Source organism: Falco punctatus, assembly GCF_963210335.1.
Source record: "Falco punctatus genome assembly, chromosome: 13".
In the NCBI taxonomy this organism is placed as follows: Eukaryota; Metazoa; Chordata; class Aves; order Falconiformes; family Falconidae; genus Falco; species Falco punctatus.
In genome coordinates, this window is record NC_137593.1 from 18,112,107 (window position 1) to 18,127,412 (window position 15,306).

A 15,306-nucleotide genomic window follows, 5' to 3' on the forward strand; every position below is an offset into this window, starting at 1 on the left:
CAAATATGCACAGTTAATCTTTGGTTTTATTAATATTCATTTGGGAGATAAAAGCAATAGTAACTGTTGAGTAAATATTAACAGCTGTGAGCGTGCTATGAGCACAGAAAATCTGGCATATTTAGGGAATTCGCTGTTAGTTCATCTGCTACCATTTTCTAATTTAAATTCTCAATAAGCATGTTTGATAGAAAAAGGACATTTTGAATTGTAACAACAATAATTAAATTGCTACAGTAATCTATATATACATGGCAGGGCTAACATCTGGAATAATTAAGTATCTACTTTATTTCTCACAAATGAAATTATAAAATGCTTGAGGTAGTGTGTGAACACAATTATTGCAAGATGCATTTAGAAATAAGTGCTACTTTACCATACCAGCTGGCTGCTATCCAAATAAATTATTCATTCAGATACAGTGTCCTATCTCATATTCCAGTTTAGTTTTTCTGCTTTACTGTATTTAACATTTTTATTTTATAAATTCAAAATCTTGAATTTTATTTATGTAAATATTATGTTTAAATTTACCATATATAACAGCATATCAAAATGTCTTCTTTTTACATTTTTTGTTAAATTGAGAATTTTTGATTAATAGTCTTATTTTCTATTTTTTCATGCTGTTTGACCATTTTGATGACTCTGATTTCTTTCTCTTATTGCATGTCATATGTCACGAAATAAAAATAACTTCCTGTATCTGTGCAGAAGTATTAAGGCTTTTCTGTGTTAAGGAAAATGCTTACATGGATTTTAATAATGATCTTTGTTTTATAAATCTTTGAGACCTGGCAAATAAAATAAAATCTTTAAAAAGAAAGATATACTGGTGTAATGGCAAGAAAGAGAAGCTATTATGTCACTCAAAGACAGACAAATCAGTACCTGTAATGTCCCCACCTCTAATCTTGACACTCAAAGTTTTGTATGTTAAAGCTAGAACAGTTAGTGATAAATGAAACCCCCTCAGGCACATGTAGTGTGTTGTTTTCCCTGGAAAATGAATAGAAAAACTGAGGATTGCTCATATCTGTCCACCTATTCTTTCTTTGAACCTATGGAGTAATAGTGTTTTTGATGTAACATGCACTAGGCTGTAGCTGAGTGACACCCCTGTGGATGAAGCTGTGTAAGACAGAAATCATGTTGAAGTCTGTTTCTGAAGAGACGTCTATCAGTTCATGGTACTCAGAGGACTGGAATTAGCAGGATTCTCAATATCTCTTATCTTCAAATACAATTTTAACTTCAGAATGGCAATTGCTTTTATTTTCACTGTCAAAAACTGCTCCTGAATTTTCTATAACTTGAACAAATGAGGAGTGTCTGCAACGATCCTGTTAAGTGCCATCAGGCTTATGCCAGGTAGCTTGCTGGGCTGGGTAGCTCACTAAAACCTCGGAGACAGTATATCTACATTTGGTGTAGATAATTTATGCTGACCTTCCAACTCCAGGGAGAATAAAATGTCATGTTGTCTGTTTGTCTGTAGTGCTTTTTTAAATCTGCCAGTTTTACTTACTTTTTAGCCTATTAGTTATGTGATAGAACTTCCACCAGAAAACTGATTAAGGCCCAGCATAAGCAACATAGTTAAAAAAAATAGAAGGTGCAGATTTCATTAAGCAGGATGTTTTTGCCATTGTTTAGCTCATCTCAGGTGAGATATACCCTAAAAGATCTTAATGATTTCCCTAATGATGGAGCAAACAACTGGTAAAATTACATGCTTGACATGTACGAGCCGTTGTGTCAGCTTCCTGCAAGACACACTGCCTGCACTTCTTTTTACAGAACCCAAACTTTAATTTTCTTTAGGTTTACAACATGCCCTTTGTGATTTTCTGTTTGTTTTTATCTATAATTCATTCTGTTTTGCACAACCTAGTCTTGCAGGATGCAAAGCAACTTATTAGCAGAATGCATAAAAGGCCTAGCGCCACGAACAAGCAAAGAGTTCTGCTGGCTGTAGTCATCGCTTCCAGTGCCAAGAAGATTAATGATTGTCTTCGTGTTTTGATGTACTTCATAAGTTTATTCCAAATCTAGTTTAATGTAAAAGAATGTAGCAACACATCTGCTTAATGGGAAAGTTAAGTGTAATTAACAATCTGCAGTGATATAAGTGCAGTGCTATACTGTTATCTACAGAGTGCATAAAACTACAAACAAGTGAATTCTGGTCTAACCTGAAAGTCTCGGCCAGTTTTTACTCATTCCTTACTGATGCAAAATCTGGCCTCTACTCAGCTAGATGCTTTTTGTAGAATATGGATATGAAAAGGAAAGCTTTTATGGCAGAGTTTCTTTTTCAATTATTGTTGCTTTTGAAAGGAACATAAAATTTCACCACTTTGTTCAAAATTCTGTGAAGTGAGGTGATACTGATTTAAAGTCATGCCTTTTTCTTCCTCTGCATGAACTTTGTACCTCTACTTTGCTGTCATGCTTGCCCTTCTTCCACAATGGAAGTGGGAATGTGCCAGAAGGATAATACTGGTCTTGGCATCATCACAGTATAAATACCACTTTCACATTCATATACTCAGCTTTACACTAGAATAAGTTGTCCTTAAACCAGTTAGCTGTGAATGGAAGAGAAAAATCTTGGTATTAACCTAAAGGGAGAGATTTATTTGGTGTGAATTTCTGATTCCATGTAGGAATTTAAAGTGAACTTTGGCCATCCGTTGGATTTGAGTGCCACAATTTTGCTAACATATGGGGATAAAATTATTTCTTTCACAGATTGCTCCGTTCTGTAACTTTGGCTCTCTCGTGTAAAATGTGGAAGAGCTGACTCTGTAAATATGAAATTTTATTGCTGGATTTAGAACTCTTGAGATTTACATAAAAAATAACTGGCCTCTCCCTGCACTAAGAAATAATGTGTTGAACTGAATAGCAATGATTTCCGTGTCTTCTATATGGGTTAGAAACCTTGAGGCAGATCCACTTGATTGTATTTGTAGAAAGGCTAATTATAAAAAAGCCTCATATATACCTAAAAACGCACTCTCCTGCCTTGGGACTTCATTTTCGAAGTACAATATACTCCTAAATACAAAATATATAATTATCATACAGCAATGTTTTGCTCAAACATTATAGCAATTCACTGTGAGTTGCAATAAATATTGGAAGTCTTTCTCAGCAAGAGAAAGAGTAGACATTAATTTTGTTCCGGTCATCTTAACAGCTTCTCTACTGTAATTTAAAAAAAAAGACAAAGGTGAGCTTTTATGGTATTTCTAGTGTGAAATTTAGAATCTGATAAACACTTTATTACTCTGTTTACTTAAAATAGGAAAAAAGTACTATAATTCCAACTCTGTAATATGATAGTTACAGACTGGATAATAGGAAATTATATTAAAGAATTTATTTTATTGTCATCCAGAATGATGTATAATAGATTTGTACTTCCATAATCAAGTAAAATACACAAATGAACTCTATTGATCATAGGTTGTTTTGAAATTCTTAGATAGTGACTTTAATACTAGCATTATGGCAGTGTGTAACTTCTTCTTAACGTAGTTTTTCTCAAATATGCTAGTACATGTCATTTATTCAGGAAAATAAATTAATAATATCATTTGGGAAAAGTGAAGATGACGTGCCTAATAAAAATGGTGACACTTAAATCTTCTCTACAGAATAACTTGTCTGTTTCTCAGAACAGTTATCTGTCATGAGGCACTTCAGTTTGAAGAGCTACGATGTTTTTCTTTTGCTGCTTTCAAAACCCATTTTGTTACCCACACTTTACAGTAAATGGATCCTTACATTATAGTCTTCAAGAGATACCAATATTATTTAAGCTTTTCTTAACTACGTATTTCATTAGTATTGTTGAGGTCATGACTGATTGTTGCATTGTTTAAATATATTAATGCTTACACTATAATAATCCGCTTGCATTGCTTCAAAATGAGATTTTAGTGCAGGCAGAGCCACGCTGTTTGTGTGTGTGGACAGGACAGAGATTCCCTTCCTCTCCGATGGGTGGTTCAGGTGCTGATGTACTTTGCATCTTACTCTCAGATCTAGCATAAAACAACCGTGAACCTGAGCCTACCTAACAAACGTGGTGCCTCTCTCTTCTGACAGAGTTAACTTTGATGGGATGTTATACTTCTTGGATCTTTTGATGTAGATAAACCTGTTCTCATTTCCAGTGCGTACACAAAGACTAGAAACATATTTAGACTATGATCTTTTTAAATGGCACAGAATCTAGGTACAGTGCCTGGATCTGATCTTTCCACATTCTCTACTGACTTTGATTTTAAGAAAAAAAATACCATTTTTTTCATATTATGGTATCTCACTTTGTTCATCTGGAACAGGCGAGTTACCAAGACAGGCATCAACCTTGATTTTAAGTCTAAACTCAACACTCCATTCCAGGAATGATAACAAACACTTTAAGTCAATAATGCAATTTAGTATCAATAAGAGTTAGAACAGCTGTGAAGAATGCTGCAGGCAACATGTTTAAGTGCACTATTTACCTGGGTCCTGATCCTATATATGCACAATGGTACTGCATGGCTCCAATGATAGGACATGTTGAGGGCAACAGTATTCTTGAACCACTGATTGCTGTTGTCGTTAGGGACCAAAGTGATCCCTGTGCTGGTGAGTTTTCCACCAATGCTATACGGAAATGCAGAAATACTTGCTGTGTATTCAGTTAATTATTTAGTTCTTAAATAAAAGCAATTATCTGTTTTGCTCTGTTAGTCACTTTTCTGTATAAGCTTACATGAATTACCTTCAAAGTAATTTTGACAAGTGGTTTCCAATTAGAAAAGAAAATAAATATTATGTTTGTGTTTGCTTTTATTGAGATAGTGAGCTTGGAAATTGTTCTGCATCAAGTACTATTAGGCTAATTTTTTTTTTTCAAATTCCTTATCTCAGAAAAAATACAAGAATGAATCTAACAAAACTTGCCCAAATTCCATGAAGTCAGAATTTTTGTTGGAATATAATTTTGATATAAAATATTTTTCAAGTGTTTTTAAATACTTTTAAGTTACTATGCTATGTGATTACAATAATTTTGGCTGTGTTTTGCTTGTCTGTCTTTTCTGTCTGTTGAACTACAGTCTTTGGAAGCCTGTCATTGCTCATGTGTGAGATTTTCAGAGCTGTTTTGTGAAAAGGCTTGGACAGCCTTTTCAGAATACCAGAACATGTATAGACATTAGCAGGGACTTCTGGCACTCCTGATAATTAACGTACCCATCATCTTGAGTTTTAGAGCTTAATAGTACTTATCTCTACCAGTGTAATATTTGTAAGGAATAATGAAATCTGAGTTTCACTGAGTGAAGTCTTTTATTAATTTGAAGATAATTTTTTTTTCCTACTTAGGTCACAGCTGTTTATTCATATGAAGGAAACAGGAGTAAAAATAGAAAATAAAATACTAACCGCATCTCTGTTTCTAGTTCCATGCACATTCTGTACTTTGCATTACAATGTTTGTGCATGGGACAGCTGCATTCCAGCCCTGATGATCTGCCTTTGAAACATATGAGAGTGAGTGATGTTGCCATCTAGTGTTTAATGAACAAAGAAAGTAAGATATTTAATCTACATATATGCTACATATGAGAGAACTTTCCTTGCATCCATTCTTTGAGACTTTCTTGGCCATCTTGGTGACCTAAAGATTTTTTAAATCTATTTTCAATTATGTTATTGCTGACAAAAATTTGCCATAGCATGCCTACTATAGATGTTTTAAATGTGTAACAGGTGTAGTGCTCTCTATCTTTTATTAAGCAGCAGGGTTTGGAAAAAGTAACAAATACGTGCAGAAGACATTTTAACAGAATTGAAGGGGTGTGCCACTACCGAAGGTGAGCCTCTGGGATCCCAGCCCTGCCCTTCACCTAAAGGGTGCATCTTTGTAGTAGGATTTGTTGCAATAAATCTGCATATTACTTATTCTGACAGTTATTCCTGTCTATAAATGTAATTTCTGCAATGGAAGAAAAAACTTATAGTGATTTAGATATTACAGATCTGATCCCAGCCTCCTCATCTAGATGAAATTACCCACATCATGACAAATTTTAGCTGAAAATATTGTCGCAGGTTTGGTATTTCAGAGGGTAACTTTGTGCATTTGATGTATTTATGGCAGCTACTGTTGTTATGAACAGGAAAACAACAAAACCATCTTTGTTCGGTAGAGTATTCAATGAAAACAGAATTTTTGAAAATGTATTGTGAAGTACATATCCTGTTTGGTTTTAGGCAACTTTTTTCTGTGAGTGTGAGGATGAGTATCAGGGTTCCCTGTGTGAAGAATTTGATGCTTGTCAGAGCCAGCCCTGTCAGAACAACGCAACCTGCACCGATATAGCCCAGAAACATGACAGGAACAATTTCACCTGCAGCTGCCTGCCTGGTAGGTTTTGTATTATGCTTTGATTAATGCATTTTTTGTTTTAATGTTCAGTGCATATCTCTTGCAGAGCAGTGACCTGTGCAACTTCAGATGCTAGGAAAGCAGGAGAATACAACATAAGGGCAGTCATTAAAATGGTGTGGAAGATTAATCTGTGAAAAATGTCACTGAAGGCACACAAACCACAACCTGATGATGAGTGAATTATTCATAACTAATAGAACCTGGTTACCTAGTAAGAAGAGATGACCATAATTTAGTTTACATCAGCTTTTTCTTAATATTTTTTTTCAGTATGGATTTTAAGGATACATTATAACCACCCTTTCAATAAACAGGGTTTCATTGTAATGAGCAAACTTTTCTTCTGTTGCACCAATCAAATGGACGAAAATTCTCTCCACACTATGCAGTTGTTGAATTGTTCCCCAGAATTAACTTAAATTTTGAAAACTTTTAAAAAAATTCATAAATGAAATAATTTGTGAGTTTTCTTAATGAACAAGTGTCTAAGTTCTCAGAAGTTATTTTAATAAAATTTGTTTTTAGAATGTAATTACATGAATATAGTCATCTTAATTAATTAAAATCAATATTAGACTAAATATGATGGTCATATGCTGGAGGGTAAATTAAAGATACGTGCTGATGGAAGAAACCTTACTAACTGGCTATTAGAGAAAGCTTTGCTCTCTCTGAACACTACAATTCAAAACCAAACACAGTTATCATAATAGAAGTTACTTCAATACATTTTCTAAAATCATTTTAATATAGTAGTTGGCTAAGATTAGGATCAGTAGCAGGTAATTTATTTCACTTTCTACAAACATTCTACTGTACACTTTCATTTCTGTAATACGGGTTAGTTGATATTGGAGAGAAAGGACTTATTTGAACAATTAAAAAAAAGAGGGGTGGGGTGGGGAAAAAGGAAGATGCTTCCAGAGCAAGTCTTAAGATCTGCAGAACATAAAAACTGTATCATAAAGAACAGATAGAGAAATGAATGATTTGATCAGGTTTCTAGTGGTTGTGTCTAAATGGTTATTGACTGGCTTGAATGCTGGGTGGATACTTATGTACATTAAATATACAGAAAAGGTATATGTAGCAATACTTCCTTTATTCTGCCCCAAAGCAGATTCATGGAGTAGGTGTTCTGATATTCCCTTAAAGATGGGAATATTCTTATTCTATATGCTAATGCATTTCAGCACAGACTAGAGAAACTTCTAGCTGCACAGGATTATATGCAACTACCAGCCTGAAAAATGACTGCGCCAGAAGTAGATGGATGCAAGTGATGCTTTAATGTGGCTGCCAGGTACCATCCTCTGAACAGATTGGTGAACTTTGCAGTTCAGAAAATCAGCAATGGCAAATTATTAAAGCCCCTTCTTTCTCTCCAAAGGCCAAGACATTTCCTTTTAATTATACTTTTTCTGCCTCTAGGACTTCCACTTTTTCTTTCCTTGCTTAAAGTGCTTAGCAAATGTGCAGCAAGAAAAGGATTTATATTTGTATTTTTATATAAATTACCTGGATTTATACTGCTCTGAAAATAAAATCTGAAGTTATTATGGAGGTATACTCTATTGTATTTCATAAATTCGCCAAAGGATCAATGGTCACTTTAACAAGATAATGTAAATACAGTTAAATAGTGATTTAAATATGAGAAGAGAGAGATCAGAGTGGTATGAACTTCAAATGTTTGAAGAATCCCTACTATTACTGTCATGTTTGAATATGGTTGATTCAGATTCTTTTGGATTTTGACAAGTGGTTTCCAATTAGAAAAGAAAAAAATTGTTATGTTTGTGTTTGCTTTTATTGAGATAGTGAGCTTGGAAATTGTTCTGCATCAAGTACTATTAGGCTAAATTTCTTTTTTCAAATTCCGTATCTCAGAAAAAATACAAGGATGATTCTAGAAAAACCTGCCCAAATTCCATGAAATCATAATTTTTATTGGAATATAATTTTAATAGAAAATAATTTTCAAATGCTTTTAAATTCTGGGTTTACTTGTGTAAAAAAAGCTTTAGGGGGAACATTTATGATAATTCCGATGTGCTTATTTTAAAGCCTAAGTGTGTTCCACTAGGAAAATTTAATATTTTCAAGTTGTACAACTAATTTTTGCAAAGTGACATAGATAAACTTCTCACTTATGTACAAGACTCCAAAGGTATCACTGCTGTTGTTACGCTTCGATCAGGCTGTGATAGTTCCTGCTTATAGTGGTAACTTACAAATTCTAGTGCCTTGATAAAGCAAATGTTACTTTATTTGTGTAATGATATAAAATCCTAGGGTTTTGTGTTGTTATTATGATCCCAGATATCTGTATCAAGTGCTTATGTATTTTTTTTTTAAATTTGGCCTCTCCATATTTTTAAAAGCAGCCTACAAGTTAAAAATGTAGTCGCTATTAGGGGCAGGCATTTCAGTCTCTTGCCTCATAAAGTGTTAACACAATCGTAGAATCGTGGTGTAGGTACCATGTGGTGCCAGGAAACAATAACTGAGATCAGGACAGTTTCTTGAAGAAACTTCTCTTAAATATTTTGGAAATATATTTCTATTGGGGCCTTTACCATCTTTTAACTTTGGATTTTATCCATTCCATTTGAAACCTGTTCCTCTAAAATATAAATTATGCCTTGTTATTTTTACAAGTGTTTCTTCTTGTCTCTAGAATGATTGTTAGCTCCTATTAGAGGAAAAAAAAAGTAAAAATCCTAAATATTTCCTTCTACAAAACCTCATCTACTTCTTAGGATATAAAACAAAGCTTACAATAGATGGAATGAAATTATTTGATTACCATATGTGAAGGCTTCCCTTCTGAATGATAGTATGATCAAGTCCCTCTGTAGATCCTGAGTAACCCAAATACAGTTGACTTCATTTATTACAGTCTGAAGCTTGCAAGGGTGTGCTCCATGGACTCCACACATTATGTTTAGGTTTAGCTTTTAATTTTTCTAAAATAGTTTTTCTTAAGTTTTTTTAATAGCAAATGTCTAATGTTCTTCAGATGGCTTAATGTTTGTTAACCTCAGTGGCTTATGTTTCTACCCATAATTCACACACACACACACACCCCCCAGTTTGTGTGCACACATCAAAAAATAGTCAGGAAAACTAGCTGTTTTCATATAATTATGAGGTTTTTTAAAATATTCATTTCATATGGAAAAATATTAAAGAAAATGGTAGATAAGAGCTTGATTATCATAAACGTCTCCATATGCAAGTTTCAGAAACATTTCTATGTGAATAGGATCATGTTTCCCAAATCCTGATATAAGGAAATTCTGTGAAGGCAGTACCAGCACAAAGTGAATGGGTGTAATGATTCTGTGAGTGTGTCTCACCAGAAAACTGCTCCTCCACCAGTGGTGACTGCTTAGCACCTCTTAATTTGTAGCACTTGTGGCATATTTGCTATGAAATTCACAAATCACATCCTCTTTCGGATGGACAAAACATGCCCTATAGATAATAATGAGATGGGACACGTTTATTTTTGTAAAGCTGACATAAAATATTATCTCTGATGAATTTTCCTGCGAGCTACGATGACAATCGCAGGAAGTCAGGTTCCTGTAGCAAGCTTCAGAGCAACACAATCGTTTCTGCCTTTCTGTGCCAACGTTCTTTTGGATACATATTGAATTCCAGGGTAATTTTTAGCTTCCACAAACTTGGTAACAGTTTGAAGATGGAAAAATGTTTAAATGAGTTAAGCATATTCAAGACTGTGTTATGATTCATAAAAATAATCAGCTGAATGTGAGAACTTGAAAAAATATGAAGCCTATAAATGAAAGAAATCAGTTGATGTAGTCTTCTATAACACTTCATTGCCGTTTTTGTAAATTTTAGGTTAATTTGAGACCAATTAGAATTACAGAAAATCAGTATTTATCAGAGTGAGGCTGACGTCCTTCCAAGTGCCTGTCTGGTCCAGAACAGCTACCTCATGGGAGCATAGTTCTGCTTTTCAGCATCGTTATTTTTCTCCTGTTTAGGTGATTTATGGGCATTACTGCAGACACAACATACACCAGAGCTGCTTTATCCAGGTTTTGCATTGCAGAAAATAGGATCATAATTTAGCTCTCTGTAGCGTATAAAAGCAGTAAGGTGCACAGAGAGGAAAGTCTCATAGATCCTTTCTATAGTAGGATACTATACTATATATACTAGTATATATAGTATAGTATCCTACTCTCTCTCTCTATATATATATACACACTATGCTATAGTAGCAACTCCCAGTATAACAATCTATGTAGAGAGCTGTTCCATGGTGACATCAATAGATTTGAATAGGAATAGGTATTAGCCAGCACAAAAGACTTATAAATGTTAATTTTGATTACATTAAAAATATTTAATAAAAATAAGATTTTTTCCCCCTCTTTTTTTTTTTTTTTTCCTTCTCTCCTTTGTTTCCCCTGCATAAGCAAAATCCTAGTCCAGGCATGTCCTCTATCTGACTTTGAGATCTTTTCTGGAATACCTGTTCACAGCAGTGTGTTAGCAGTGTCACCTAGTCATAGCTAACTGGTCTTTAACACCAGCCATTGTATTAAGCATGCTTGTTATGGCAGATATTTACAATTTTATGTAGAGTTCCTTTTAAAAAATGAAATGCTTCTGTGTGTAATTTCTTCTTCAGTCATACATCCAAGATAGCTTCTTGGAGGTAAATAAAAATTAGAAATACAAATGTGTGGTATTTGTTAAGGAATGTAAATTTGGAGTGTTTAATCGTTTAGATTGTATTTTGTAAGTTTGTTCATTTTTTGGGGATGTGTTATAGACATCAGACATATGGAACAAAACAAACTTATGGTCAAATAGTACAGTACACACAATCTGTAGCTTGTGAACTTACAGGAGCTTATTTGGAAGAGCTTGCAACTGTGCTGAGCAGTTCTTCACAGCTCCCACTTAAAATAAACACACTTTTTGAAGCCCAGAAGTAGGAGCAAATGACAGCCATTCAGCATATGCACAAATAATTCTTAATGTCAAGTCCTGTTTAAAATCTTGCTAAAGTTTATTGACTTGAGATTCAAGATGCTTTTGAAAACCATTAAAAAATTACTTCTTTTTTGGTTATATGGATGCTGATGAGGACTCAACCCCAACCTCCACTAGACTACTGCTGTCAGAATATTGCTGCTGGTAAAATACAATTGATGTAATCTCTAGATTTCCACTACTTATTTATGTTTCTCCAATGAAGTATAAGTTTCAATTAGAAGTCTCATTTTATAAGAAATAAGAAGACTGTCCTGGATTCTCTTTCTCTCTTTGGTTAATTTTATTTAAGAAAACTAATGGTACTTTTTGAATGACCTAGTAATGCATTTAGTGACAAAACCTCATTTTCGCTGTATTTTCTGAATGTTTTGTGCTGTTTTGTAGGTTACACTGGTGAGCTGTGCCAGTCAGAGATTGATCATTGCATCCAGCAGCCATGCCAAAACGGAGGTACCTGTTCATCCAGCATCCGTGGTTTCACTTGTCAGTGCCCAGAAGGTAAACAGCAAAAACCTATCTAGCACCTCAGACAAACAGGTGTTTTGCAGGGAGTACTTAGTCTAAATTTTCAGTTATATTATAAAATGTATATTCTAAATTTATATATATATATATGTATTTATTTGAATATTTTTAAAGTTGTGCCTTAGGCCATAATTGTGAGCAGGAAAAAACCTTCAGATGAGAAATCCTTGTATAAGCAGCAATAGTATATGAAGTGTGGTGGGAGCTTAGAGTTTCAGTGCATATGTGAAGCAGAAATGTTCTTATTCTCTGGCACCCCTACAGTAGAAATCAGGCTCCAGCACTGTGAGAAAGGTGAATCTGAAGAGGCTTAGAGTGTGATCTGATTTTCCTGTTGCCCGGTAAATGTGTGAGAAAAAGATGTCTCCCTTGTAGTATTAGCATATTTCTGCATATGGGTCAGTTGGTTAATATGTGTGTAAGAGTAATAATTCAAAAAGTAAAGGGATCATTTCAATCCCTCGAAGTTTTTTAATTCATTCTCCTTTCTACTTGGTCTTATTCCTTTCTCTACATGAAAGCCTTCCAGTGACTCTCACTGGTGAGCACTGTACATGTAAGGATGTAAAATGAGGACACCACGATGCTGAAGTGTATGCTTTCATAACAATTTGCTGACTGGAATGGCAGATGCCTAAATTGCTCATAAAAAAATTAACAGGAGTGAAAGCTCTCAATTATGAAGCATTCTATTAGCTATTTATAATGAAGATTAAAACCTTGAACTAATTATATTTCAGTTCTTACTTGATCTGTGGGTGTTGGTTTTATTCTGCCAGCACCTTACGCTTGCTTTAATGGCACAAGCCTTTGATAACTGCTCTGATAATATATACTCGCTTAATAATGAAGATTATTTGTGGTTTCTTTAGTCTGATTCCTGGCTTTTCTAGACTGTTATGCTTTAATGAGTGACCCACTTAACAGCTGTGTTGAAACAGAGGCACTGACATTTTGACAGCAGTGCATATCTGCATTTAGAGGAATTTTGAAAATTGTTAGCTTTATAACTAGTAGCAAAATTCAGTGAGAAAATTATTAGATGTTAGACTCAGTCTTGCGTTTTTTCTTAGGGAATCTGTTCAAGGATCTTCAAGGATGTTTTGCAGGAAATGATCTTTCCAGTAACAAATGCTTGGAAAAAGACCTGCTGGGATTTTTGGTTGGTTTAGTACTGCCATATTTGTTTCTTCATTGATCATTCCTTATGACCTACTAATAAATATGCTGACCATCTCTCAACTTCTCTCCTACCGCCATTTGAGACCATGGCCGTGGGACAGGGCTACTGGTGGGCTGAGGTCCCTAGATGGCCACATCACCCATCCTCTGCTGTGGGCACCTAGTGGTGAGGTGGCTGGGGTACGGTGCTTGTACCGTAGCTCTGCAGTGCCCTGCTAAAAGGCGTTTGTGCCTTGGTTGCTGTGCAGGGCTGTGGCTGCTGTCCTGCTCAGGGAGCTCATGCCAGCAGCAATTAGCCTGTGAGGGGGAGCGGGCCGGCTGCCAGCTCCGCCTGGCCCACAGGCCTGGCACAGCCGCGGGTAGCCACGCTGCTCTTGCAAGTGCACCAGCTGGCTGTGCCGAGGGCCCTGTGCCGGACGGGAGACCCGGAGCGCAGGAGAGGAAAACCTTCCCTTCATCTCCTTCCAGAGCTGCTCTCCCCAGAGGGAGTGACGTGGAGGTTACCTCATGCTCTGCTGCTGGCTGTGTAGTACCGTTATTGATAGCAGCATTTCTGGTGCAGGAGAACCACGTTACTCGCTTTTGTCTTTTCTCAGTTTTACTCCTGTTGGTTATGCCACTTGGACCTACCGTCTTGTTGCCTGCTTTGTCTCTTGAATATTTATCTTCTTTTTTTTTTTTTTTGCCACTGATCCATATTTGTGTTTGGTAAGTTCCAAGTTGTTTCTGTTGTGTACACTGCTTTAGGCTTTTTTTGGCACTGTGTTGTACTATCTTAGTATTTAGGTTGTATGCTTTGCTCTCTTTCCTTCTGGGCACATTGGTACCATTTTCTCAGTATTCCGGTATTTTTGTTTGGTAGCACTTCTGTTCTTCTTGTGTGGTAAACCTGTGCTTTTCTCCTCTTGGAGTTGAGGTTTTCTATGGTTTCTGGACTTTCCTTAAAGATACAATGTGCTTTTTGACCCTTCCAGCAGGGGGAAGAAAAAAAAAAAAAAGGCAATTAGCAACTTCAGGAATTACCTCTCTGCATATAGACTTTGCTGATAGGCAGACTGTAGAAGAATGGCTGCAGAGGCATGGCCTTAGAATCTCTGAAGATCTGCACAATCCAGGCCTGGTATTAGAACAGGACTGCAATCAGAATTGTGCTGAAGTTGCTGTGCTGAAGATAACAAGAAAGGTAGCCTTGAGCTATTCTTGAATCCTGAGACTGAGTAATTATGTTGTGCCAACAGGCCGTGGCTGTAACAAGATACAGCTGCTGGGAAAGCAGGTGCAGGGCCAAGAAAGATAGGGACCGGTATGGGAAAACAGGGAGTAACAAACTACAAGGCTGAAGCACAGCAACACAATTAGCTACATGGATAGAATGCTTATTTTAGTCATGATAATTAGGGGTGTGAGAACCGCGCGTGTTTAGAGACTACGAACCAATTATATTTCTGCTTTATGAATATGCATGTGTATCGGTTCTATATAAGTAGTGTTAGAAACTAAAAAAGTTGAGCAAGATGCATAACTCATATTGAGTGTCTTCTTGACTCCGGCGAACCCTTCTTCCAACAGCAGACATGCTTGCTGGTTCACCTGTCTGAAACCTTCCATGCAGAATTATCAGTTCTAGTCTCCCAGTATAATTTCTGTGTTTCTATAGAGCAAGGACAGAACTGGGGGAAGAGCTGTTACTTTGATTGCTTTATATGTCTAACATGCTCACATGGTATAAATGTGTTCAAAAAGCACTGGGGCAGCACAAGAAAAAAATATTTACTGAAGTACATTTACAGTGCCTGTTAGAATCAGTTGTTGTACCTTGACCTGTAGTATTTCCAATGCAGAAAAAGCCTTTGGAGGGGAGAGAATGTTTCAGGAATCACTTTCTGGACTGCCCAGGGTTATTTCCCTTAGAAAGAGTCATCTTGTAATGTCCCATGTCTGATTCTCAGTTCCTTAAGCATGACAAAATCATTCTTAGGTTTGCAGGAACAAATGCCATCTTGTGTGCATGCTTTTCTTAGGCAAGCCAGCGACAACTCAGCAGCAGCCCCACAGGTTCTCCCTGGCTCCCTAATACCTACCGTTGTTTCAAA

At 35.9% G+C, this 15,306-nt stretch overlaps 1 protein-coding gene across 1 annotated transcript in view; it reads left to right on the top strand.

Moving 5' to 3' along the window:
* Positions 1 to 15,306, top strand: part of DNER (delta/notch like EGF repeat containing) — a 157,797-nt gene that overhangs the window by 89,291 nt on the left and 53,200 nt on the right. The window contains exons 6-7 of the mRNA XM_080409985.1: positions 6,286 to 6,439; positions 11,891 to 12,004. Coding sequence (XP_080266111.1) covers positions 6,286 to 6,439; positions 11,891 to 12,004 — 268 coding nt within the window. The remainder of the gene's footprint in view (positions 1 to 6,285; positions 6,440 to 11,890; positions 12,005 to 15,306) is intronic.